Raw genomic sequence first — 27,358 nt, 5'->3', positions numbered from 1 at the left:
TTCGTGAAAGGGGAAATTATAATTTCTTTGGATTTTTGCAAAAGGAAAATGAAAAAAGAAAAAGGGTGCTGGAGATTGATGTCAAATATATATGGCAAATTTTGATGGTTTTGTTTTTATTAAAACCTATATACTCTAAGCAAAATATTTTTTATTGTTAAAAAAAAAAAAAAAAAATCTTATTAGTTCTATTTCCTCCATTTCGTCTGCATATCATTAGTGCTTAACTAATACTTTTAATAATGACAACATTTTCCTCGGAATAAAAAAGTTTAGCCTCAACTAATTTCAAGTTGCTCCTCAAATGATTGAAGAGTTTTCCTGTTCTAAGAGGCGGATTTACCTAGGTCCAGGAGTGTCACGTGACACCGCTTTGTTCGAAAATTTCACTAGTTTCTTTATATAAATGAAAGGCAGAAACAAACGTAAGGGATATAAAAATAAAATGACACGAGTTTACGTAAGGAACTGCATTGCTCAGTTGGTCAGGCGCCTCAATTCAGTACTAGAGGCTACCTATTCTAAACCAGTAAAACCCAGAGTAATTTTCATAGACTATGGCAACAACTGAAATATTTTAACTACGCTTCCGTAGTTATTGTGCTATTCTCTTTCTTTTTTCCTTTCCCGTCATCTTGGTTCTCGCCAATGAAATTGATTAAAAACGATTGTGAAATCAAATGAAGGTTGAGTTTTTTATTGATCGTTTGGTGCACCTATGAGGGACAAACTTCCTGCTCTCAAATACTCCCATCAAACACTAACGGGACTAACAATAAGTACATACAACAACTACTAAGGTTATTATGGGGGATAAAAAGGCATGAATTTTACTACTAGTGTAGTGGCAGAAAACACTGAAAGTTAAATTTGTAATAAGATGAGAAATATAAATGTTACATATTTACAGAGTCCATGTCCTCAGCAGAAGATATATACACTATAGTAACTCTCTAACTTTTTTCTTATTCTTTTTTTTTTCTTTTTTCTTTTGGGTACATCAAAAAGTCAACATAACCTTCTATTACAGGTCATTAATCCATAGTGGAAGATGATCAATTGATGTACATTGTGTTTAACTCGGTCAATCTCCATCGAAAGGGAAGTCGAGAGCTAAATGCATCGCAAATTCTGATTGTGGCACTAGTTGGCTTGACAGTTGGAATCTGAATCTTCAACTGTGTTGAAGTACAAGGAGGATAGTTTACCATCAAATGTAGAGACTAATTGATGGACGGATAATCCACAGTAACGCTTTCCCAGCCGAGCAATGCAAATGTCAATGATTTTTCTGAACATGCTATCTGCTTGGATTAGTGGCTGCTCGACAAATTTAACTAGAGGCATCCACTGCATCATAAAGACAAGCAGCTTAGACATGAATGAAAATGCAACGGGTTTCTTGCAACTATAATCTGCCCTATAAATCACAGAGAGTGCAAAGTGCTGATATTTTTTCATGGCACGCTGTGACTGATTTGGAGAGATACAAGTTTATAATATGGATATTTGGATCATTGAGATGGTAAGAGCGAAACCTTAAAATGACATTTATTGCAGGAAAATAAATGACAAATTTCTTTTTTCAATATTCTTACCTTGGCTGCCTGAATTTCCAGATCATCAACCATGATTCTTGTTGACAGTGGTCTTAAAAGGCAGACGAAGAATAAATCCGACTTTTCAAAAGCTACATTGTGAGCATGCCTGAAGAAGAACAGATGTTAAACTGAATAATGGTCTCTTCTTTGGAGACTGTCATTCAACAAATTTAGATAATGCAATCACCATTTTCACGTTCTATTTTAATGCGTTTGCACTTAAAATAGAACGTCAGAGAGCTAAAAGCCAAAATCATATTCAAGGACAGTCCAATAGTTTTTCATTTCTTAGAACGATTTTTTTTTTTTTCTATATCAGGTTCACATCCTTTCTACAAATGTCTAACCAGAAGCAAGAAGTGAAATACATGATGAATGAAGTTTGGAAAACAGTACTATGTATTTGACCAAATCTTTTACATTGATAGTTAATATTCCTGTTTTTATTCGTGATAGTTCTTTTCTCCTAGCAGGGAGGAAGGCATAAAGTATCCGCTTTTCATCAAAGATAGAATCACGGCCATTTGAAGAGGACAAACTTTTCTCACCTGAAAGCCATAACCTCCACAAATTCAGTATCAATCTGGAAAGATAACCAGAAAAATCAAAGTTAAGATAACGAATACTCGTTCTAGATTGCATATTTATAGGGGAAATATGTTCAAATATCTTACCCCAGTCTCCTCTTTCACTTCTCTTACGACTCCTGTAAAGATTTCCTCCGACTGATATTGGCATGAAAAGGTAGAATGAGTTCAGGGATTGAGGCAAAGATTTCATGTTTCCCTATTTACCGTTGTTAACAAAGAAATCTAACCAGAACATACCTCATTTATGAAACCAGTTGGTATTTTCCATAGGCCTGAAAGAGCTGGTGCAGAATGTTTCTCTTGTACGACAAGCACCTAAAACAGTGTCATTTCTTGAGGTCAAGGGAATACACAAGAGACATATGTAATATTATGGCATACATATAGTACTCTCTCCGTCCCAATTTATGTGACGACACACTTTCTTATTTAGTCTGTCCCAAAAAGAATGTCACCTTTCTATAATTAGACAACTTTAAAATTCCCCTTTTACCCTTAATGAAATGATTTATAGCCACACTTAGACCACAAATTTCAAAATTTCCTTTGTTTCTTAAACGTTGTGCCTGGTCAAATAGTACCACATAAATTGGGATAGAGGGAGTAATTAGGAGTGTCTTTTAAAAGCTATATGCACCTCATTTTTGTCATTGATAACAAAACCCCCAACTCCAACTTGATGAGATGCATTAGAAGGAAGCATGCAGGGATCATCGGGAAGCCAATATGTCATCATGAGATATCCTCTTTCCGCGTGATGGTATTGAAATCCTTCCTATGAAATTAGTTACTTTAGAGTTTGACTTGAAGAAATAGTTAGCATCAGAAGCTAAAGGAACTTGATATAAACTTTGTTCTTCGGACTGTAAAGACAAAGAAGTTATCTGAGTCTCGATATTGAAATTCAATACCTTTACTGCAATAGGAACTAGATCACATTTCTCAACTGGTATTTTAAGCCAAACTCCCTTCTTCCCCTGCAGCACGCGACGTCAATTCGAAACTAGGTGTTCCATAAACTGCACTATATATTTATATAATATATATGAGGAAACACTCGGACTGGTTGTGCCAAGTTTGTCTCCAATCACAAGCATTTTGGCAACGGAACAAGCCAAAAAAATGAAAATGCAACGGCTTCCACTACATAATCAGTAAACAACATAAAAAGAAATATAGTTGTAGAATTTTAAGAGAGGTCAAGGTTACCTTCATTTTCCAGTGAGAGAGAGATGAACAAAGTACAGATGCAAATATATTGGGATTGGATGGTAGTGTTTGAGGATTAATGAGTACTCCTCCATATTCATCATCAGAAGCATCAAGAATTCTTACATCTCTATACAGTCCTGAACAACTTTTCCCATTTATCTGACAAGAAAATTCGTCCAGTATAAAGTTCTCTTTGCTAGCAGAGCTTGCAGCATCGTAAGAAGCACTTGAACGAGAAGCCTTGAGTACAACACCTGGATGTAAACAGGCAAAAGCCAATATCATGTAAGAAGATGTATCCAACAGATATCATGTATTTTTAGTTTAATTACCATAAGAAATGTTAGTATCATCTAAGATGCATACACTACATTCTCTAGCGAGCACCAACATTTTGTTGCCTAATGAAACAGCAAGTGTGTATTTCTCACTTTCTACTGCCTCATGTTAGATTGTTCTACTCCAAGTTCATGTTCTCCCTTCTAATGACCTCGAGCCAGAAGACGAAAACAACTGCGCCTCAATCCCAAGCAAGGTGGGGTTGGCAATGAATCCTAACTGTTCATGCCTCATGGTAGATTGTTCTACTCCAAGTTCATGCTCTCCCTTCTAATGACCTCGAGCCAGAAGACGAAAACAACTGCGTCTCAATCCCAAGCAAGGTGGGGTTGGCTATGAATCCTAACTGTTCATGTCACTCCAATTAAGCCCGTCTAAATCCAATATTATATGAAATCAAAACTAAGAAAAACACTTCCTCTAACACTAGAAATCTCTACATTTTCAGCTGGTCCAAAGATATTAGTAAAACCTCGAAAGGGCAAACACGGCTCAAATGGAATAGACTTGGCAAACACAAGATTAAGATCTTCTGAAATAGAATTCAAAGACTAGAAACGGCCATCCCTCTTGTGGCAGAGCCAGAAATTTTGTCAAGGGTGTTCGAATTTTGAATAAGTAACATATAATATATATGTTAAGGGTGTTCAATATGTAAGATATATCTATAATACGTAATAATTAATATGTCTACACGGTATAATTTTTCGGCGATGAACACCCTTAGTGGGCTGTGGCTCCACCACTGCATCCCTCCACACACACCCCCTCCTAATTTGTCCATGAATTGCAATAACAAACTTTTCATCTCCTTTTAGTTTTTAAGCTTGAAAATGCACACAAGCCATTAAAAGGACGATCCACACTTTAAACAAAATGGCTGCATTTGTTTAACCAAATTTATTGCAAATGACCTCATAAGACTGTTGAACTACAAGGGAAAGAAGCCGAGGGTGGGGGGGGGGGGGGGGGGGGGCTGGGAAGCTGAGGGAAAGATCTTCTGATTGAACTAAGCAAAATCCAAAAACTAAAGAGAACTGATAGTTAACACTACAAGAGGAAATTAAATGAAAATAGCCCCCCCAAAAAAAAAACATGTGGAAAAATCCTCATTTTCCCACATTAGAAATTTACCTCTGCAAGAAGAGAACTTGTGAGTACCACTGAGACCAAACATTAGCTTTGTGTCAAGAAATGAGCTAGATTTCATCACCTCTGTATTGACTAAATTAGACAAAAATAATGACTTGGAATCAACCAATTTCAGCTCCATTATTTCACACTACAAAAACAAAGCCTTTTTCTTGTCGTTTAAACTAATTCCAGAGAGCCCAGTCCGCTTGAAACCGACTAATTTTACTCAATAAATATCCATAAAACTATAGCATCATTAATGGTCTCAAAATCTTGAAACTGTTGACAAAAAAACTGCAGATTCCATCCTCAACTAAAAGCAAGATTTTCTTGGGCATATTCTACCCATCGGAGAGTACTAATGAAATATTGAAGAATAATTAGGGAACAGAAAAACTACTATAAGTACTATGGTTAAAGGAAATAAATGATATTTTATAGCATAAAAGTTAAGGTGGAGGATCTTAGGTGGCAAAGGTTGTGGTGGAAAATGAACCATAAATGAGAAAACAAACAATGTGGAAAAGATCTTTATGAAGTTTTGTTATTAATAGTAGTAACCAATAATAATTGTATAAAAGGAGCGAGGTAAACTGAAACTGACAGAAATATGAAGTGACTGTAGAACTAGAGGGGAAACAGGGGAAGACCCCAAGGACAGGAGGCAGAGGACTAGCACACGTTTTCTTTTTTTCTTTTTTTTTTTTTTTACTTGAAGCAATTATTCAACAAATTAGGAAATGTTATAAATATTATTTATTATTATGAATGTCTATCTTTAGGAGAAATATTAGGGTTAGTGACTTTGGGATCAAGTCACTTTTTCCCTATAAATATAGAGGTTTTTTTCCATTGTAAATCAACCCTTAACGAGAGAAATAAAAGAATTCTTCTCTTCTCTCCTTGTCTACAATATTATTCTTGCTTGCTTTATTATTTTATAATACGTTATCAGCACGAGTCTCTAATCTTTTATTGGAGTTTAATCCATATTAGTATTACCGTGTTTAAGAGCTTGATGGTGCCACTCTCTTTAATGGAAATAAAGGTATTATTTATGGATATATTTATGTTGAACCTATTTTGTTATTTATGTGGTTGCAGTGAAAAAGATATGACATATTCTTTTTATGGAGGAGAACGAATCACAAGTATGTGTACAATTCTCGTATCCGCGAGGTATGCTCAGTTGCTCACTAATAATTCTCTTTACGGTGAAATCATGTTTACATATATTGAAATCGATTTTGTCGGGTTGGGCCCGATCAAAATACTCTGGCCCCGATGAAATAGAATGGTGAACAGGTGAAGTGTCTTGAGTACGCTGTTAAATCTTTTACTACTTAAATGTAAAACATTTTATAATTAAATGTCTGATTTTCTGTATAACAACAGTGTTGTATGAAGTGGATTTGGAACAAAAGAATATTTAAATCTTCTCATACATTTTTAAGAGTTTTTAAAGATATTAGTTACTGTTTGAGTGTAACTGCAAACATGGAACACGTATTACTGTATAATTACAACAAGAAGAAGTCAACAACATACACAATATAACCCCAAAATATTCATACATAAAAATATTTATAGGATATCCTATCGACGTAGTAACTCAAATAAAGTAAACCAAAACTATCAACACTAATGCTAACAAAAGAAATTCACACCGTGAATGACAATAATGTTGGATGAGTAATGTAATTTATAAATATTTCTTAAATTTTTCTAGCTTTTGCGTAATTTATTTAGAGACTCAAATAAAGTGAAAACATAACGCTTAAGTTTTATTTCTTTGTCATGTAATTAATACTTTTATTTTCTTTATATTAGCCCTAGTTATATTTTTAGATTATGCAACTACTAATCCTACACATATGCACTGTATGGATATTGATATATACTTTATATGTCTAATTATGTCATGGACAAATCAATTATAACCTGTCTATATGATATTGTGTGCTCACCATCATGTAGTTTCAAACTCCATGTTATATTTAGTTTTATTCGTTGACTCCATCATGAATTGAGTAAAATAAGAAATAGATTCCTTTGTATTGCTTATGTGCTAATAAAAGGGCAATTGTATTAGATCTATTTGCATATGGTTTCTTGAGGTACTTTGAACAACATAGATAAGGAAAAAGTCATAACAAAACATGATACATGAAGATAAGAATGATATGGCTCCTTCATATTTGAAATAAGATGCCAAAAGGCTTTTCCAGATCATGTGATACGGGATCTCTAGCAAGTACCTTCTAAAGCATCATAGGAGAATGAAGTAGTTAAAGCCACGAACTCTTTACTGGGATAAGGAAGGTTAGTAGTTCTTTATGTTGCTTGTCTTTTGCTACTAATAATATCAAGTTTGTTGGGTTCATCAGATTTGAGGGAACCTAATTGGTTCTGGACCATTTATGCCTAAATTTGTTCCCGAAGAACAAAATCGTTAAGAGGGATTATGATGTTAATTTTATATCCCTTAATGGCGAAATGAGAGTTTACAAGAAATATATGATCAGCAGAAGTGACAATATTTCCTATGCTTTGTTTTAGGTAAATTTATTTACGCTATAATTAACCACCAGAAGTGCTAATATTTTTATAGGCTTGTTGTGATTACAACTGAAAATATGTTCGAGAAAGATTCCATACAATATATGTACACCTCCATTTGCTCCTGAACTAGCAATATTTTAAAAGAGGTTTTAAGCTATTCTACCTTGATATGATTAAGACACGTTCACATGATTATATATGTTTCATTCTCGAAGAATGGAGACTTTTGATAAATCTTACAAATACAGATCCATGACTTTTGATAAATCTTACAAATACAGATCCATTCCCTGAAGTGAATGTGACAAAGATGTAGTAAAGCTTATAACACCTGACGTGTTAGACCAGATGATTTTTGGAGGTAACTATTTTTGGATGATTCATGATACGACCAACAGAGTCTAAATAAAGTTTCTTTCATGGTACCAGCAGTACATGTCTAAGTAATATTTGATATTGCAAAATTAATGATCAAAGAGCCTAATTATTTGTCTACACGAATCATGACACCAGTAGCGTACAAACAATATATGATTATGGAAAATAAATCAAAAGCTCCCGAAGAGTTTATTTATTATTATGGCATTCATCCTATCTCCAAAGTTGTTATGATCGAAATACAAGTAGTAAACCCGAAGTTTACTAAAGTAAATGACTATCATATTGTAGCTATTAATGATGGGATGATCAAATATCTACAAAATCATGATGGATAATAAATATCTATGTGAAAGGTTACACGCCTTATTTTCCAACGTATACTACAATATAACCATGATGAAATCACATGTTACGGTAAACCAGAAGTTTATTGGTACAAAAAATAATTCATGTCATAGTAAACTAGAAGTTTACTAAAACAAATAGCACATGGCATGGTAAACTTGAAGTTTACTAGTAGAAATAATTTTATTAGTCGGCATGAGCGGTTCGGCCATCCCGATTCAAAGATGATTGAATATTTGACATATATTGAAGAACTAGAAGATTCTTCAAGAATTTATCTTTGTTTCTTGTTCTCATGATAAGTTGATTATACTGGCTAATGTTGAGATTGAATTCCCTAAATTCTGAAAAAAGAATAATATAAAAGGTGAATATGGGCCGTTACAATTGTTATGTGATGTCTTAAATAAATGATCCATAAGACGATTACATGTGTGTTTATTGTCAACTCAGCTTGACATATGCAAAGTTACTTGCTCAAAATAATTGAGTTGAGAGCACAATTTTCGATTATGTAATCAAAATAATTCATCTTGTTAATGATAGTTTATACCAAGCTGGTTTGGCGTTGAATGCCTCCGATAAATAGCTAAACCATTGCTTATGAGAACAAAACTTCATGTGATAGTCTGAGATATGATATATTGTATACAACATCCCTTGTATGCTTCAGACCAATAAATTATGATAAATTCTCCCCTCACAATTGGTTCAGGGTTAGGAATCAGATATTCCCATCTAACAGTTTTTTATGTGTGGTATGTGATTAATTAATCTACCATGGTACACAAAGATGGATTTCCCCGAAGAAGATGGGATATATGTTAGTTTTTCTAACATAAGGGGCAGAGAATAAGTAGCTTGGAAATATGTTGTGAATTATCATTAATATGATCTTCATTCAAAAAGTAATTCAAGTTAAATGCTAGAAGCATTTGCTGACCCAAAACTAGTTTCATATTTTAGCTGCAAAATGCTCCTATTAATATGAATGTTCCTAAAGGACAACGTATACAACATGTATGAAGCATGGTAGATCAATCGGTTCCAAACGCAATAATCATTGAAAAGAAAGAGGAGCAAATAATTAATGATCATTATAAGGAGGCAATGTGCTCTGAAGAGCTCGACATGACAACATGAAACCTAATGAGAGGTTTAGGTACCTAAAAATAATGGAAGTGATGAGATCTCAACAAGTTATGTCACATTGCGAACCGATACAAATGATATATCGTCGACGATATCTTTAGTACAATATAGCGCAATATTGTAAAAGATTGTGAGGATCTAAATTCTACGTCTATTAAAGCATGCTAACGTAGAAATTATTATCAAGTGAAATGACGCATCTTGGTAAGCGTAAATCTTATTGGACCTGCTGTCCAGACACCAGAAGATATCACATCATTTAAATAGAAATAGATGTTGTCACAACCTATATGAATTACTTGACAAAAGTAAAGATATCACATCATTTAAATAGAAATAGATGTTGTCACAGCCTATATGAATTACTTGACAAAATTATATGAAAATTCCTGAAGAATTTTAAATGCCTGAAGCGTATACAAGTTGTAGAAATTTGTTCGTAATTCTTATATGAATTAAGTTAAGTAAGGTGAACGCGATTTTATCACTTTAATGAATATTTATCGACTAAAGGCACAAATGACTCTATTTATCCTTACGTCTTTGTGAAAATCAAAATCATATTGTTGGTGCAAGATGATTACTTGAATATTATTGAAACTCTTGAAGAGTTCTCAAAAGCGATATTATCTCATGAAAGAAGTTGAAATGAGAAACTTGCGTAATTTTTCGGTCCGTAAGTGCAATCTTTATGCAATTGATGCATTTATATATTTTGCTATGACTATGAGAGATCAGATCATACGATGTTGTTCTACACATGACAAATTAAATCATATAAAGATAATATCTATTTATAAAGCAAGCCAGGAATGCACTTGGAGTGATTTCAATAATATTATATAACAATGCAACTTTATGAAAGACTGAAGATGCAACAAAGATACATATCCCAACTAAAGAGAGGATTCATAAAAGCACAAGGCATGTTTCACCAAAGTTGTTCTTCACACACGAGCTCCAGAAGAATGGTGATATCAACGTGTAATAGATTGGTTCAAATGATAATATGGTAGATTTGTTCACAAAGTCTCTACCAACTGCAACTTTCGAGAAGATGATGCACAAGATTGAGATGTGAAGATTCAAGTTTTTGGATTGAAGTTCTCATGAGGGGGAGTTAATACACATTGTACTCTTTTTTTTTTGTCCTTTCAAGGTTTTTGTCCCAGCAGTTTTGTAATGTTTTTAATAATGTAAGGGTTTATTAGAATGTGTAGCATAATTTTTCCCAATGGCGTATTTTTATAAGGTTTTAACGAGCGCATATTTTTTCTATCAAATAGACATCTATAAATATTATTTATTATTATGGATGTATATCTTTTATTAGGTTAATAACTTTGGGATCAAGTCACTTTTTTTAATAAATATAGGGTTTTCTCCATTGTAAATCAACCCTTAAACAAGAAAAATAAAAGAATTCCTCTCTCTTTCATTATCTATCAATTATTTTATACATCCTTTTTCACGGGATTTGTATTCATAAATATTATTTATTATGCAAAAGTCTCAATTTGGGATAAAACATATATCTTTTAAGAGAAATATTAAAAATAGTTAGAACTTTTGGAAAAAAAGGGCTATCCTCCAAACTTATCAAAAATTTTTCCCTATAAATACCCCAATGAGGGTTTTTCTCCATCAACCCGAAATCATTTTTAAACAACCCTAACAAGAGAATAATAAAAGAATCTCCTTATTCCCAAATCCGATTTGTCTAAATATTGTTCTTTGCTTTATTATTTTATTGGGGTCAATAAATGAAACTTTTTAAATAATTTTCACTAGTTATTTGTATTCATTTAGAGGAATAATTCAGACTATTTCCGTTAATATTTGAAAACTTTAAGGATAAAACATTTTGGCCTAAAATAAGTTAGCCATATTTTACTTTTTACCAAAGAGGTATTTTTAGCAAAATCTTTTCTAAAAAAATAACACTTTATTCCCAAGGTTTGGACCAGCGTTACCACCCCCACCACAACTAGGTGCAAATGGAGTGTTGTGCCGCCTGATCCATCCGAATTTAGTATTTCTGATGTGAGCATCAATTCATGGGTAAAAAATATACTAAAATTGCAACAAGTAATAAGTCTAACCTATAATTTTAAAATATAACAGACTCAATCCTAAAATTTTAAATGTTTAATCTATAGAGCATAAATTCCGAACTCACATCTATGTTGATCAGGGAAAACTTTTTACACCAGAAGTATCATTGTACCAAATAATTTGTTTCGTATTTTGGGCAAAATGAGAATGCAAAACTTTGTTAGTTTATACATACAAAAGTGTGTCAATTTATTTGAAAAAAAAAGCAAAACTGAGTGTCAAACATAAATATCATCCTCATGATTATTGTTTCGGATTTTGAACTGTTATAGCATCTACTGCCAGAACTTCTTCTTCTTTTTTCCTGGAAAATCCTACTAATAGAATTGGGACAACAAAATTAGAACATCTTCTAGGGAAAAAAAGTAATCATATCCTATATTTCTATTTATTAAAATAACAAAAAAAAAACAGGGTGAGGGTGTGTGCACCTGATTTTGTTTTTTGGAATGTGTGAGCTACTTTGCGTGGACAGCATAACAGCACGTGACTTCCAAATTCCAATTATCTGGTCGGAGCTCATGGGGCTTTGTTTATTTATTTTTGGTTCTTACTTGTATTTATGTATTTTGGTTTCAAATCAAATAAATATCATTATTTCCGTAAAATTACATGCTATACTCTTTGTATTCAAATATTAATATCCAAAGAGTAACTTGAGTAAAACTTTGCTCAACGCTTTTAAGAAAAAAAAAAAAAAGCGTATTTCTTATTTCTGTTTCATTTTATATGACAGTGTTTTGATAAGACATGAAGTTAAACAAGAGATAAAGAGAAGCTTTTTAACATGTGTTATATGTATAATATATCAAAAGTATCTTTAGAATCTTGTGATCTTAAACGTATCATATTATTCCTATAAGAAAGCACTTAATAAAAATAAATAAAATGCTAGAAGTGAAAATGTTCCAAAATATAAAACACATTAAATATGTCAATCAATTTGAAACGGACTAGAATGAAGTATTAATCTTCTCTAGTGCAATAATGAAAGGCCTAAACAGAGGAGAGAAATTCAAGTACTAAGAAATATTAAGTTAAAAAAAAAAAGGGCTTGAGAAATCATGAATCATAAGTTACAAAAAAAAAAAAGTTTATAAATATTATACTATCTATTTTGGTAAAAGAAATTAAGGGGAATTTCACTAATTGAAGAAGCAACAAAAAGGAAGAAAACCTCTATAGCTAAAATAAAAGACTTAATTTATTAGCATTTTCTCAGATTTTTTTAATGTTCGTAAACATTTCTTTTGGCTTTCTTTTATCACATGAATCATGCATGGGAGAAGCATCAAAACCATGAAACATGCAGCACTATATTTTTTTTTAATCACATATCATAAATTATGTATTACAAAATAATGGCAACAAACACGTCATATGCGGTATATTTGGTTGAAGGGTATTCCACGTCTGACCAATGTCCAGTTAGATTAGATAAGGACTCTTTTGATGTCTAGCGCACGTGATTGAAAGGGCCCAGCCCATGCGAGTACGCTGTAGGCCCAAAGCCCGCTTATTTACAATCTACTTTTGAGGAAAGATCACGCGTGTCTTCTCAAACCAAAATAATTACCCGTTCATATCTCTATTACTTTCGTACCTCCAAAAAAATTCATAAGTATTTACTCGAGATGCTCACACAATTACTTATACCAATATATATAAATATCTAGGGATTGCTGGAAGATACTTTCTTCGCCTACTTTCCAGATGATATAATCGATATATCATAAGTATATAAATATATTGAGATAGAGTCATGGAAGATGTTACTCCTTCTTCTTAGTCTCCATGATACTATCATATTATATAAATATAATGGTATTATGAATGATTGTATTCGTTTACTAAAAATGGCGCACTTTTCTCGAAAAAGAGCTCTACGATGCCATCGTCTTATATACATATCTTGCATGGTATCGCTTTATGACGCCCAATCCTTCAACGAGACAACTCACAGGACCATGGTACCATCGTGGTATATCAATATATTGAGACGGTATCATGGAGGATTGCTTCAGTCCTTCTCTTAGTCCTCTATGATTCCATTATGATATTAAATATACTGCGATGATATCATGAAGGAAGGGGTTTGGGCGAGGGGGGCACGTGGGGTAATTGGTTTGGGCTTAGCTGGGCAGAAGCGAAAATAGTTTGGGAGGGAGCATGGGCGGGTAATTAATTTGGGTTGGGTGGGCAATTAGTGATGTTTTCCCTTTAATTTTCCTAGGAGATATACATAAATTATATAGTGTGTCTTTCTTTTTAAAATTTTGTGTCCAATTAAAGAATATTACATAAATTGTGATGGAAGGAAAAAAGAAAGGACCTTTTTCTACAACAATGCTTGAAAAGTATCTGATATTTTTATGGGAAAGAAATCAGTAAATGAATAAAAATGGTCAATTTGTTCAAGGAGGAATCAATGATTTAGTATGCGTAATCCACAAAATTATCCGAAGATCCTACTAAGAGTTGTTAATTTTAACTTACTTAGCCAGCTCTTTCCAATAAGAACAAAGCATGACGTGACAAAATATATCTTGGTAATGTTTACCTTGTTACCAAAATTAACGAAAATATGCTGATTCTTAAGGACAATGTTTTCGTCCTTTTAGTGATTACTTCTTTTAAAAAGTTTAAATTAATTGAGACGACAATTCAAGTTACCTAAATGCAAATGATGTTTGTGTAACTTTCATATCCTATTTTCCAATTCTCAGTATTGTAGAATTGTCGCACTATTGTAGACCAAACAAATTAGGTGTTTAAGAAATTTGTCAAAACCCTGTTTCTTAACTTTTATCATTTCTTAGTTTGGGGAGTATCTTTTTTCCAAAATAATCAGTCGAATTGTCTTTTTTTTTTTTTTTTTTTTTTTTTTTTTTTTAATTCTTAAATATTACTCCTATGGAATAGAAATATTCGTATAAGACCTCACATCAATACCAAAATGATTTAAACTTATAAAACATAGTTTACGAAAGATGGTCCGATTATAAAACAAGAAATATTCGTATAAGACCTTACAAATTCAAATGCAAGTCCAGTTGTATTCATCTTTCTTTGTTAACCATACAAAACAATTCTTTCTTTTTGGCTTGTGTTTTAGAGTTCTTTATTTTTTATTTATTTTTGGCTCTAAAGCGATTTTTCCTTTCTTACAAGAAGTCCAACTCAAGGACACGTAACAAAGCCAATTAATTAAGAGGACAAATAAATAAGCAGATGCTTTGCCAGCATGTGAAAATTAAAGTAGTTCTCTTACCCAAATCACGTGTTTCCCCTTATTTGCCAAACTATTTTTTTGAAGAGAAAATAAGTTGGATGTTCTCAATGTCAACATCTTGCAGATAGTAACAAGTAGTAACCATTTTTGTCCAAGTCGTCCCTATCTCATTTTCCTACCGATCGATATGTCAATATCACTACCATGGATAGGAACGATATTATGGGCGTGTTTGGTACGAAGAAAAATGTTCTCCACAAAATGTATTTAGAAAGGTATCATTCTAAATATTTCAACTTAATAAGCCAATCAACTGACCAAAGAGACTTAAGTTCTTCTCTTTAATCGTAGTAGAGAATTATGATAGATAAATTTATATGGAATGTACTTACAGTAACAACTTATCAATTGATCCAACAACTTGAAAATTTATGGAATGCTTTGTCATAGTAATACCCCTTCCTGCATCAGACTCCTGAGTATATGCAGATTCCCAATAGCAATATCAAGGGTTCTTGCAACTATTAACTTGTATTACGTTAATCATGTAGCTTATAACTTTAAGTTCAACACATAAACCGAACTAAGATTGTATAAAGAGGAGGTAAAGAACAAAAAGCACATTTATGAATAAACAAGTATCTAGCTTTACTCCAAAATCTGATATAATTCAATTAAATTTTCCATGAATCTTCATTACATCAATCCAAGAACCAATATTCATGCACACGAAATTCCTTTAACATTTGGTTAGGTCTACAGCATAGCATAGTAGAGAGGTTCCCTAACTGAATCTCTTTTTGGTGCTTCTTATCCTTCTTTCTTGTTGTCAAAGCTGTTGTGAACTCTCAAAAGAACTAAGGGAAGAATTAAGGGAATAAATTAAGGGAAGAATTAAGGGAATAACTCAAACTTGCACTTTGCTGCAGCAGACACAATGTTGGAAAAGCGCGGTTTTATTGACAAACTCGAAACCAAAAATGCAAACTAAATAAAAGCGAAGCACTCCATAAATGAGAAAAAGGGGAATGGCATCTGCAGCTTCATAGAGGACTCTCCTCTCATTAGACTGTGTAATGTGGATTGACATGATCAATATCTAATCCTCTAAGCTTGGCAAATGATTCTACCCTCCCTTTCAGTGTGTGAAGTTCCCTCAACCTGTCAAGTAGAAGAAAACAATTAAACCAGATACTATCAATGAAGGATGAAATGTAGGCAAGTAAAGTTTCTTGTTTGAGATTAAAACACTATTTTAAACCATTTTCTAATGCAAACACACCCTTTATCAGTATCCTTAGAAAAGGGTTGAAAAGATGCTCACCTTGCAATATCGGCACGCCTTTTTGCTTCCTCAGCCATAACGCTGATCTCCCTGAAAGTGTAGTTCTCAGGAGGTGTTCTTGTTTCCGTGGACTGAAGGCCATGAATTGTCCTCTGTTCAGCAGCCCATGCTGCTTCGCGGGCTTCCTTACCGAAGTCCTTTCTGTTGGTGAAAGCCGTCTGTAAATGCAAAACTGTTATTAAATGGCTAGAACCAAAGAACTATATAGCCTTGTGAAGAAGAATATGCAGTTTGCTTACTTTTTGGTTCAGTAGTAAGCCCCACGCTCTCCCACTTAGTGCATATCGAACAGAAAATTTGATGGGATCAAGCAGAAAGTAGGTAATAATATTGAACAACCAAATCACACCAGTCCATCTCCATCCAATCTTCTCAATCCCCGCAAATTTAACTGATGTAGCCATAGCCGACAAAAAAGTTGCAACCTGGATGCAAGAGAAACAAGGAAAGAAAACGAGACCCCTATAGATATGCAAGTTCCCTAAAGGGGAAGGAGGAAAAGAAAAGAAAGAAGGAAAATACTTACCATCTGAGCAACAATAAAGGCAGCAACAAGGAGAAGTCCAGGCCTTTCCGTGAATGACCACCCTCTCGATCGTGTAACAAAGATCAATGCTTGGCTGATGGTGCTAACTTGGAGATATACAGCTGAAGCTAGTTTTGCATTTAGAGAATCAGTGATGACCTTGTTTGCTGGAATATGTTTGTTGAAATCTTCCACGTGAAATGCATTCTGCGGGAAAAAGAACACGATTAGGGAATATTCATGTCCAAATACATTATTGAGTGGACTATGTAGATAACAAATCACTCAGCTCAATTCATTGTTCAACAGTTGGGGCAAGTACCGCAAAGAAGCTGGTCTCAAAAGTTAAGTAGAAGAATAAAGCGGTCATCAAGGCGAGGTAACTGCCTATCACAATTCCTGTTGCAAAGATTTCGCTGAGCTTCCAACTGTCAGGAAGTGGGGATGGCTTGACCCTGTCCTTGGATATTGTCATGATTGTGCCTGCGAACAACTTACAATGATTCAATAAATAAATGAAAATAGAGAAAGATATAATATCGTCGATCTTGCAAAGTTATGAAATGTACAAGACAATGCAACCATGGAATTGAAGAGACTAGTGAGCCCTCACCATCATTAAGAATAGCAATGACAAGGACCATAAAAGGGGGAAAATTGAATTTCCAAAATGCAGTCAGCAACATGAATCCCAACTGTTTGGTCATCACAAACATGAGTTACTTTTGCAATAGAGAGGGAGGAAAATATTCTCCTGTATATTGAACATATAGTTGATGACTAAGGGTAACTTACCACAATACGGATTGTGATGGACACTGCATATATCTGGACACAAGAAAGCTTAAGCATTAGTGCCATGTTTAAATATGCTTGAATAACTAGTTTAATCTTCTTTGGGGATGAAGTAACTAGTAAAAGAGTTTTACTTACTGTGTAGTTTTTCATTCTCTGGAAAATGGCACGGCTTGTCAAAACAGCATGGATAATAACACTTAGTCCAGGCTCCGTCAGAACTATATCTGAAGCACCCCGAGCTGCATCTGTTGCATCTGCAACAGCAATTCCTATGTCCGCTTTCTTCAGTGCTGGTGCATCATTGACTCCATCACCAGTCATACCACAAATGTGCTTCCTGCTTTGTAAGATTCTCACGATTTCGTACTTGTGCTCTACAAGGAATAGTATATACAGATTATGATACAATATACATAATCAATGTATAGGTTTTGTATATTTTGGCTAGCGGCCGTAATTAATTTGGGTAGACGGGCCAAAAATGAAAAAAGCACTCTAATTTTCTTACCAGGAAAGACACCGGCAAATCCATCAGCACTTTCAATGATTTCTTCAATTGGAAGGGTTGCAGCTGAGGCATCCTTTTGTTCTGCAAGCAAAAATGATGAAGGATACATGTTTGTACCCATTCCAAGACGTCTCCCAGTTTCTTTACCTATAGCTAACTGGTCACCTGGTAAAAATACCACAATTATAGGATTTGGTCAAATTATTAATAGCGAGAAAAGGTAACAAGGTAAATGCACTATATGTTGAGCGAACCTGTAATCATCTTGACACTAACTCCAAGTTCGAGAGCTCTTCTGATTGTTTCAGCACTGTCATGACGTGGTGGATCAAAGAGAGGGAGAAGACCAACAAATTCCCAAAGGCCACCAGGACTGTCCTTTGTACCTTCTGGTACTTCCTATACGAAAAACAAACTCATAACAGTCATCATTTTTAGAGAAAAATCTTCACTGAAATAGAACAAGTCAAGGGCCTAATTAATTACCTGGCGAGCGACTGCAAGGGATCGAAGCCCACGCTCAGCAAACTTATCTATCACTGAGTGCGCTCTATTTTGAATGTCTGATTTGTTCCATGCCAGGTTCAAAATCTAAAATTTACAGAGAGCATATCAGAAGAGTTTAATAAGTGTTGGAATATGAACCAAATCAGCAACCTTTACAGTCAAGTTGCTTTAAATTGACCGAAGACTGATGACCAGTGTTGATCAGTCATGCAAGTATGTAATCAAGTTCTTTATTTGATCCATGAGCTTAGAAATGTCTCTGGAAAAGCTCATACTTTAAAATTTCTCCTATGGCAAATGTTCTCACTTTTCAGAGTCTTGTCTATTAGAAGCATACAGTGCCTACCTGCTCTGGGGCACCTTTGCTCACTCTGTGCATTTTACCAGCGCTGTCTAGGTAGGTAAGAGCTGTCCTCTTATCAGTTGGATTGAATGGAAGGAAATGAACCTCTGTGATACCAGCTCGTGCCTAGCATGAAATCAATTAAATAGAACAATATTAGTCTTTTTCATAGCAATAAAATGATAGAAGAGCTTTATATAAGTTTAGTAGCAGCATGTACCTCCTTAGGATCAGCAAGCATAGATACTATTGCAGTATCAATCGCATCTTGGTTCTCCAACCTTGAAGCTCTTGCAGCCATTAAAACCACCATGTCCTTTTCAACATCTTTGGCAAAAACCTATAAAAGTTTGATTGGAATCAACAACTTTTTGGTTTACAAAATGCACCGATCAGTATAGTTTGACGAAAGCTGCTGGTTGCTCAGGACAAATGCAACAGGTGAACAATTTAGTCGCGCCCCTTAAAGTTTCATCTATCATTAGTCTGCATAATTAGTTCTGAATCATGAAGTGCTTGACCGTAAAAATGTAAGAACTGTCTTATGCCATGAGGTGAAGGTTGTAATTTATATTGCTATGCTTCGTTCTAAGCGACTACTTTTGATATTTGGATTGCTCAATGCAATACGATAAAAAAGAATGCCAAATAAATACTGATCTAATTATTATCCGTTATGAGTCAATATTTATGCTCTGATCCGATAAGGACCATCATAGTATCAGTTTAGTTTGGTGATATATCACATCTGATAAAAGCTCTTAAAAGAGGAATTAAGGACCACCTCAATGAGATTTTTGTCTACTGATAATTTGTTTAAAGTTAGAGTGCCAGTTTTATCACTGCACAAGACATCCATCCCAGCCATCTCCTCTATAGCTGTCATTCTTTTTGTGATAGCTCCCTGCAATTATCAGTTACTTGCCAGTTATTAAAATTTTCAGATACGCTAGAAAGAGTTTTATCTTTCTACATATCTACTAAATTGATATATTGAATCGTGGATAAAACACACCTGCTGAGACAGTCGATGAGAGCCAATTGCCATAGTTACAGACAGAACTGTTGGCATTGCAATGGGAATTCCACCAATGAGCAGAACAAGAAGGCTGTCAACGGCTTCACGAGGATGTCGATGTTGCCCTCCAAATGCCACAATGAGCTCAATGATCATACCAATTGCAATTGAGCAGATGCAAAAGTTACCAATTGAAGTTAATACCTGAACAAATTGAAATCCCGGACGTTATGACCCTTCAGGTCCTAGTAGTAGCATAGAAGGATAGGAGTAATAATTTATGTGCTTTTCACCTTCTGAAAATGTCCAACATGTGTAGTATTTTCCACGAGATGAGCAGCCTTTCCAAAGAAAGTGTGAACTCCGGTAGCAATAACAACAGCTTCTATTTCACCTTGTTTACATGTTGACCCCGAGTATACACCATCACCAGGATTTTTGGTTACTGGAAGTGACTCTCCTGTAAGAGCAGACTGCAGAAATACGCTTAACTAAAAACCAGAATTTTGAGTTTCCTCTTGCATCAAATCCCTTGAATAGCCATTGTTTTGCTTCCTATAACCCCAAAGCTAAGAATAACTATTCCCTTTATATTATGCAATATTTTGTTATAGAATGTCAATTAGCTAAATTTCTTTTTCACAATTTTTCCAATCGTGCGCTTCTCATTTTCAGTTCATGAATATAGATAGCAAACCGACTTAGGACATTCAGACTGTTCGTTAAGCATATAGAAAATTTAAGGTTCTACTCTAATTATGTGTTCAGGCCATGTTGCTTGTGATATAGACCAATGATTCAACTAATACCTGATCAATTTTCAATGGATCACCGTTAAGTAAACGTGCATCAGCTGGAATTATATCCCCGAGCTTTATGCTAATGATGTCTCCCGGAACCAACACGGCTGCATCCTCTTCACTCCATTTCCCATCCCGCAAAACCTGATACATATAATTAACATTCATGGATTATTAATATATAGCAACCTCAAAATTACAAGAAGAGGTCATGATATTTTTAGCTAGTTATCCGACCTTGGCTTTTGGAGCTAACCGAGCCATAAGAGCTGCAGCTGCATTTCCAGCGTTATTCTCTTCTACAAAACTAATTGTTGAGTTTATGATAAGTAGTGCAATAATTCCAACAAAGTCTTGGTAATCAACTCTCTTGTGCTGTAACAAAAATTAACACAACAAACATCGGTTTCCAAATTCTTGTATACTCTTGAAGACGTTAACACAAATTTGCAGCTAACACGAAGTAATCTACCTTTCCATGTGGAAGAGAAAGAGCCATGAGTGCTGCTGCTTCCATTACCCATGAAAGAGGATTCCACATAAATCCCAAGAACTTCAATATTTTGCTCTCCTGTCAAATGGGGTGGAAACGATATACAAATTAGACGATGATAATTATATACTATGCAAGGAAGATTTTCTTGAAGGCGGAAAATGAGAGACCTTTTTCTCTTCGAGTTTGTTATGACCAAACACATTTAGACGTTTCTCAACCTCTGAAGAATTGAGTCCCTCTTCTGTACATTTCAGATTCTCGAAAACTTCCTTGATAGGAATATTTTCCTGTGAGGTGAATAATAAAATAAGGTTAGAAGATTCTCATTCTTATTTCATATGATAAGAAACAGAATGTTCATTAAGACTAATACTTTTATTGGGAGTTAGACATAATATAGCAGTCTGCCTCGTTTTTTCTTTTGAAGATCTACTTTTGTCACACTCCACATATCACAAGATTTAGTACAAGTCATTGCTTTGTAATACTTAAAACTAAATTTTACCAGATCAACAGTCTCATTGTTGATGGCCTCCAGAGTAGTGGTTGTGTTTTCTATGCCCATGGTTGCTCACTTGCTTGGCCTCCAGCCAACAATTGGTAAAAGATCTACATTTGAAAAATGTTCCATTGAATCACTTTCACAGAAAACTTGCAAGAGGTTGATGAATATGAACGATAAACAAGACATCAACAGCTCACACTATCAGTATAATTTTACATGTTACAGATCATTTACCATGTTGTGCATATTACCAATCTATGCTTGCTATAAGTACTTTTTAATGACCTGATGATGTAAAAACTGTTTAATACAGCGGAAATAGCATCAAGATTATTCGATTAGGAGAACTCAAGAGAAGATTAGCATGGGAAAGGAGAAGGAATCCTTCATTCTTCACCCAATCTTTTAAGAGTTTATTTTACCTGAGTTTAGTTAAATGGCTATTTACAAATCATATTTTTTGGCAAAACCATCATTTTAATCTTGAGGGAATACTTTAAAGTAACACACATAGCTCAAAATTCTAAATGCATCAAATTCTAGCACTTTTTGATGAAAATGCATTCATAACAAATTGTAACAAGACTCCATCTTTAATTTTTACAAAGGAACTCACAACGGAAAAAAGGACATAAAGAACTAAATATAGTATCATGTGGTGCCGAACTCCATAAACGTTCTTGAAAGAGTTTAACTTATGTGCATCAACCGCCTAACTTGGTAAAGTTACAACTAAATTTATACGATGAAAATTACCTTGTAACCTGATAAAAATGGTACCTTATCACAGTTATATTTTATTCATAAACTCAATGATGGTTTGAATGATCTCTACAATCTCCACCTAATGAAAATAGATAGCAGCACCCCTATTTATAATTGTATGAAACTTACTTTAACCCAAAATAGAAAAACTTATTCCTATATAACGTTGACTATATATCCTAACCAGACATGAATTAAAATATTAAATCCTAACCAATTTTGGTTTCTACAACTTTGAATTATTTTTTTCCAACAAACTATACCAAAAAATCTTATCCTGTCAATGTATATAACTTAAAGTCCTTCTCAAAACAAAACAAAAATGTTACCTAATAATATTGGAACAGGGCATTCCTTTTTCTTTTTTCCCCAATGAAACAGGGAATTTCGATTGCATGAATTGCACAGGAAAAAAAAAGGCTTACCCTTGTGAATTGAGATAGTGTGGAGAAAGTGTAGGAGGAGGAATGAAAGTATGAATGTGCATGGAATAAATAGGAGCATTCATTTGCATTGTTTGTATCTTCATTGAGATGTTCTCAATGACAATACATAATGAGTTAACCGTAAAAGCTTCTGAAGCTCCGTCAACAAGGCATCAATGGCAGTACCCATGGTTGTCTACTTGTCTTCTTTCAGTTTTTTAGAGTTGTCGCTATTCCCATTAACGGAAAGGCCAAAAAGGAAAATATATATGGGTAAATGAGTTCATAGCATGTTGTCAAATGAGGCATTGGACCTAACTCACACCCGAAAAGCTAGCTCAAAGAGAGGAGCATTGCCCAAGCTTTATTATGAGGAACCCAGAATTCTTGTCCGTCACCGATGTGCTATATTCTCTTCACATGTACATAAACTCGACCTTAGGTTTTACTAAATTTCAAAATAATTTAAGAGGTGAGGATTGCTTAATACTATATAATGAAATACATTACGCTAACATTTGGACATAGATTTGATTGAAATTTTTTAATTTTAAAAAGGAGTTTTGAAATATGAGATCCAAAATGATTTCTCAAAGTTGAAATTGTGTTTGGACATGCATTTTACTTGAAAGAATCTAAAGCTATGTGAGTAGAAAATTTTTAAAACTTGAAAAACTAGTCTAACATCGAATGCAAGTCAAGCACTAGTTATTTTAAGTGTGGACGACAATACATAGTGATTCAACATTACATAAATAGTACAAATGGTCTTAACTCGGATACATGCAAGGAAAACGATGACATTAGGCTTAACTCAATCCAAATAGTTAATTAGCTCATGAGACTAAAATTACCAAAAATTATTTTTTAAAAAAATAACAACTCATTCCCTCAAGTACTGTGAGAATTCACTCAACTAATATGAGAAACTTTAATAGTGAGAGTTTGAATATTTTGTATGAATTCTTCAAAATTACACATTAAAATTTAGTAAAAAAATTTCACATACTCGAATTTGATATTTACAATCTTTTGTGTCCAATACATATTCATGAATCACTGAAACATAATTTGCTTGGCTGACATATTCTAACATTCTTGGGGTCCTTTTAATTTATTCATCTTTTTCGACAAAGATTTTTCGAGTCCGAGCCAAAATGGCTTGTTTTTTGAGCTAATAGCTCAAAATAGAATGTCTTTTTTTTTTTATACCAAAATGATTTAGTTGATAACCAACTAAATACCCATGATTACACGTTTCGTCCGGTAGGGAAAGTTACATTTCGCTACACTTGTAGCGAAATGTAACAATTTTTTTTTTTTTTTTTTTGTATTTGGTTGGTAAAAAACGAATTTAATTTTTTTTTTTTTTTTTTGATTTCGTTCATACAAAAACGAAATATGAAAATATAATTTATTTTTTTTTTTTTGTATTTCGTTGGACTACCAACGAAATAGGATAATTTTTTTTTTTTTTTTTTTTTGTATTTCGTTGATAAAAAAACGAATTTAATTTTTTTTTTTTTGATTTCGTTCATACAAAAAACGAAACATGAAAATATATATATATATTTTTTTTTTTTTGTATTTCGTTGGTAGTCCAACGAAATGGGATTTTTTTTTTTTTTTTTTTTTTTGTAATTCGTTTATAAAAAAACGAAATAAATATTTTTTTTATTTCGTTGGTATATGAACGAAATAGCATAAAACATTTTTCTCCCCAACGTCTTACAAAATATTTTTCTCCCCAACGTTTTAAAGCATATATTTTGAAATAAATATTTTAACACATGCAATAATTAATAAATCAATAAATCTTTTCTTTGCAACCAACACTTAGTGTTTTTTTCATACTTTGACCAACGATTAGTCGTGTGTCAAGACTCCGAAACGTCAATATTTTATATAGAACCCGATATTTTTTTCACTATAATGTGGCTCAATACATCAAGGATACGTAAACGTCGGATCGTCGTTTTAGGGGTTGAAAAGGTACCCGAAGTAAGTTTTGTTTGGAAACTTTAGGGTGTTTTATTTTTTAAGATTTTGATTTAAGCGTGTTATTTTTTAATCAAGACATAACTTTATTTTGAATATAAATCTAATTCTAAAAAATATAAGGTGAAAAACTAGTTGTAAAGTGGTCAAACTTTTAGATGGTCATAACTTTGCGCTCGGATTATATATATATATATATATATATATTTTTTTTTTTTTTGTATTTCATTCATATACCAATGAAATAGGATAAATATTTTTTTTTTTATATTTCATTTATATAAAAACGAAATAGGAAAATAATTTTTTAGTCAACTTTATATGTCGAGAAAAGTAGTCGCCTATTTTCAAAAATTGAAAACCGGTATGAAATTGACATTCACTACATTACCCTTTTACATTGAAATCTATTGCATATCATCATCTTATAAGTAAATAAAACTGAAAATTTCAGGCCAATTTGGGGGAAAATTGAAATTGAATGGGATAAAAGGTGTTTTTTTTTTTTAAATCGGCTTGGCTAGGCAGTTTGCCCGCATAGATCTCAAAAAAATACGCAAGTTAAAAAAAAAACTCGTAAAACGGACGTCCGAGCGCAAAGTTATGACCATCTAAAGTTTGACCACTTTACAACTAGTTTTTCACCTTATATTTTTAGAATTAGATTTATATTCAAAATAAAGTTATGTCTTGATTAAAAAATAACACGCTTAAATCAAAATCTTAAAAATAAAACACCCTAAAGTTTCCAAACAAACTTACTTCGGTACCTTTTCAACCCCTAAAACGACGATCCGAACGTTTACGTATCCTTGATGTATTGAGCCTACATTATGTACTTAAAAAAATATCGTGTCTATATAAAATATTGACGTTTCGGAGTCTTGACACACGACTAATCGTTGGTCAAAGTATGGAAAAAACACTAAGTGTTGGTTGCAAAGAAAAGATTTATTGATTTATTAATTATTGCATGTGTTAAAATATTTATTTCAAAATATATGCTTTAAAACGTTGGGGAGAAAAATATTTTGTAAGACGTTGGGGAGAAAAATGTTTTATCCTATTTCGTTCATATTTATAAACGAATTACAAAAAAATAAAAAATAATTATCCCATTTCGTTGGACTACCAATTAAATACAAAAAAATATATATATTTTTTATCCTATTTCGTTGGACTACCAACGAAATACAAAAAAAAAAAAAATTAAAAAAAAAATGATATTTTCATATTTCGTTTTTGTATGAACGAAATTTAAAAAAAATTAAATTCGTTTTTTTACCAACGAAATACAAAAAAAAAAAAAAAAAAAAAAATTATCCTATTTCGTTGGTAATCCAACGAAATACAAAAAAATAAAAATAAATTATATTTTCATATTTCGTTTTTTGTATGAACGAAATAAAAAAAAATATTTACTTCGTTTTTTACCAACGAAATACAAAAAAAAAATTATATTTTCATATTTCGTTTTTTGTATGAACGAAATAAAAAAAAAATATTTAATTCGTTTTTTACCAACGAAATACAAAAAAAAAAAAAAAAAAAAAAATTATCCTATTTAGTAGTCCAACGAAATACAAAAAAAATAAAATATTATTTGTTACATTTCGCTACAAGTGTAGCGAAATGTAACTTTCCCTACCGACCAACAGTCATGGGTATTTATTGGATAACCACGAAATACCCATTTTGATATAAAAAAAAAAAGACATTCTATTTTGAGCTAGTAGCTCAAAAAACAAGCCATTTTGGCTCCGGACTCAAGATTTTTCATGGTGCCTGAAAGTGATATAGAACATTGTACTTGCAATCAATAATATATCTAGTATGATCACTATCTTCAGAGAATGCAACTAAATGATAGTACAAAACGTAGTGAACTGTACACAGTTGTACGTTCTTGTAATATACAATATTTTAATTTATTATACCTACAGTACATATATGTAGTAATTTAATACGAATGAAACAAACAACAAATATAACACAAGCCTCAAAAATCATTTAAATATGGGGAGAATTTCTAGGGAACAAAAATAAGGAGAAAAATTCACATAAATCGTAACAAGAAATTCTTAGAGGGATCCAAGGGATTCTTTTAAAATATGATTGGCAAAACGATCGAGATAAAAATATTGTTTGAGAGCTTCTGTTTTATCAGTTGATTTATTTTTAACGATCCTTGTTGAGTAGTACCATACAACACACAATATGTTTTAGGAAGAACTTGCAGCCCTACTTCTTAATTACTTATTTTAAAGGAAACAAGAAGCATTATGGGACATCAAAACTTTTTTTAAACATCTGATTATCCAATATGCTTTTGTCAGCCTTACTTTGACCATTCTAATAAATATATTAACCTAATAAACAAATAAAGACTAACCAATTAAAGGAGAAAGTTAATGGATATATCAAGAGGCATTGTAGTACTGTATCTACATGTGGTTTAATCCTAATTAAAGGGAAAAATGTTGAAAGGGCATCAAAATTTCAAGGAGAAGAATATATGCAAGGGGAATCGACCTCTGTGTTCAAGAAATTTAAAGATTATCAAGTAACAAAGTCATGATAATCTCAACATTTATTTTGTTAAACAAAATACTGAATAAAAATTGGAAAAATTAGTTAGATCAAGCATCAGGAAAAGAAAAG

General features: G+C 33.0%; 2 protein-coding genes across 3 annotated transcripts; both read right to left on the bottom strand.

The window, feature by feature from the left end:
- Positions 1-845: 845 nt before the first annotated feature.
- On the bottom strand, positions 846-5,468 carry LOC132030325 (nudix hydrolase 8-like). Of its 2 annotated transcripts, XM_059419906.1 has the most exons (9): positions 4,877-5,458; positions 3,401-3,657; positions 3,103-3,168; positions 2,829-2,966; positions 2,429-2,506; positions 2,276-2,326; positions 2,150-2,184; positions 1,599-1,707; positions 846-1,350 (listed from the first exon to the last, which is right to left on the bottom strand). In XM_059419906.1, the coding sequence occupies exons 1-9, from the start codon at positions 5,013-5,015 to the stop codon at positions 1,144-1,146; spliced, it is 1,080 nt and encodes a 359-aa protein (XP_059275889.1). In that variant the 5' UTR covers positions 5,016-5,458; the 3' UTR covers positions 846-1,143. The 2 variants fall into 2 exon arrangements, with proteins under 2 accessions (XP_059275889.1, XP_059275890.1); XM_059419907.1 differs by lacking the exon at positions 2,829-2,966 and having other exon boundaries at positions 4,877-5,468.
- A 9,872-nt stretch (positions 5,469-15,340) lies between these two features.
- On the bottom strand, positions 15,341-21,569 carry LOC132069425 (plasma membrane ATPase 1-like). The gene is made up of 21 exons (XM_059462770.1): positions 21,510-21,569; positions 21,172-21,291; positions 20,981-21,079; positions 20,746-20,883; positions 20,518-20,652; positions 20,002-20,181; positions 19,706-19,912; positions 19,475-19,594; positions 18,911-19,030; positions 18,694-18,816; positions 18,327-18,431; positions 18,095-18,239; positions 17,841-18,005; positions 17,468-17,706; positions 17,330-17,362; positions 17,148-17,229; positions 16,857-17,017; positions 16,535-16,741; positions 16,248-16,433; positions 15,988-16,166; positions 15,341-15,824 (listed from the first exon to the last, which is right to left on the bottom strand). Exons 1-21 carry the CDS (start codon positions 21,567-21,569, stop codon positions 15,728-15,730), a joined length of 2,901 nt encoding a protein of 966 aa, XP_059318753.1. The 3' UTR covers positions 15,341-15,727.
- Positions 21,570-27,358: the final 5,789 nt, after the last annotated feature.

The sequence above is a fragment of the Lycium ferocissimum genome, chromosome 9 (assembly GCF_029784015.1).
Source record: "Lycium ferocissimum isolate CSIRO_LF1 chromosome 9, AGI_CSIRO_Lferr_CH_V1, whole genome shotgun sequence".
Lineage (NCBI taxonomy): Eukaryota > Viridiplantae > Streptophyta > Magnoliopsida > Solanales > Solanaceae > Lycium > Lycium ferocissimum.
Note: the sequence above shows the minus strand (reverse complement) of the source record. Positions and strands in the feature narration are given on the sequence as shown.

Coding starts and splice junctions, on each gene's coding strand:
- LOC132030325 (XM_059419906.1), bottom strand. CDS start 5,015: ATGGAGCTGAAATTGGTTGATTCCAAGTCATTATTTTTGTCTAATTTA. Junction 2,507..2,828: donor TTATCAATGACAAAAATGAG/GTGCATATAGCT, acceptor ACACTGTTTTAG/GTGCTTGTCGTACAAGAGAA. Junction 1,351..1,598: donor TGGAAATTCAGGCAGCCAAG/GTAAGAATATTG, acceptor TTTATGATGCAG/TGGATGCCTCTAGTTAAATT.
- LOC132069425 (XM_059462770.1), bottom strand. CDS start 21,569: ATGGGCATAGAAAACACAACCACTACTCTGGAGGCCATCAACAATGAG. Junction 20,884..20,980: donor TTTCTCTTCCACATGGAAAG/GTAGATTACTTC, acceptor TTTTTGTTACAG/CACAAGAGAGTTGATTACCA. Junction 20,182..20,517: donor ATCCATTGAAAATTGATCAG/GTATTAGTTGAA, acceptor GTATTTCTGCAG/TCTGCTCTTACAGGAGAGTC.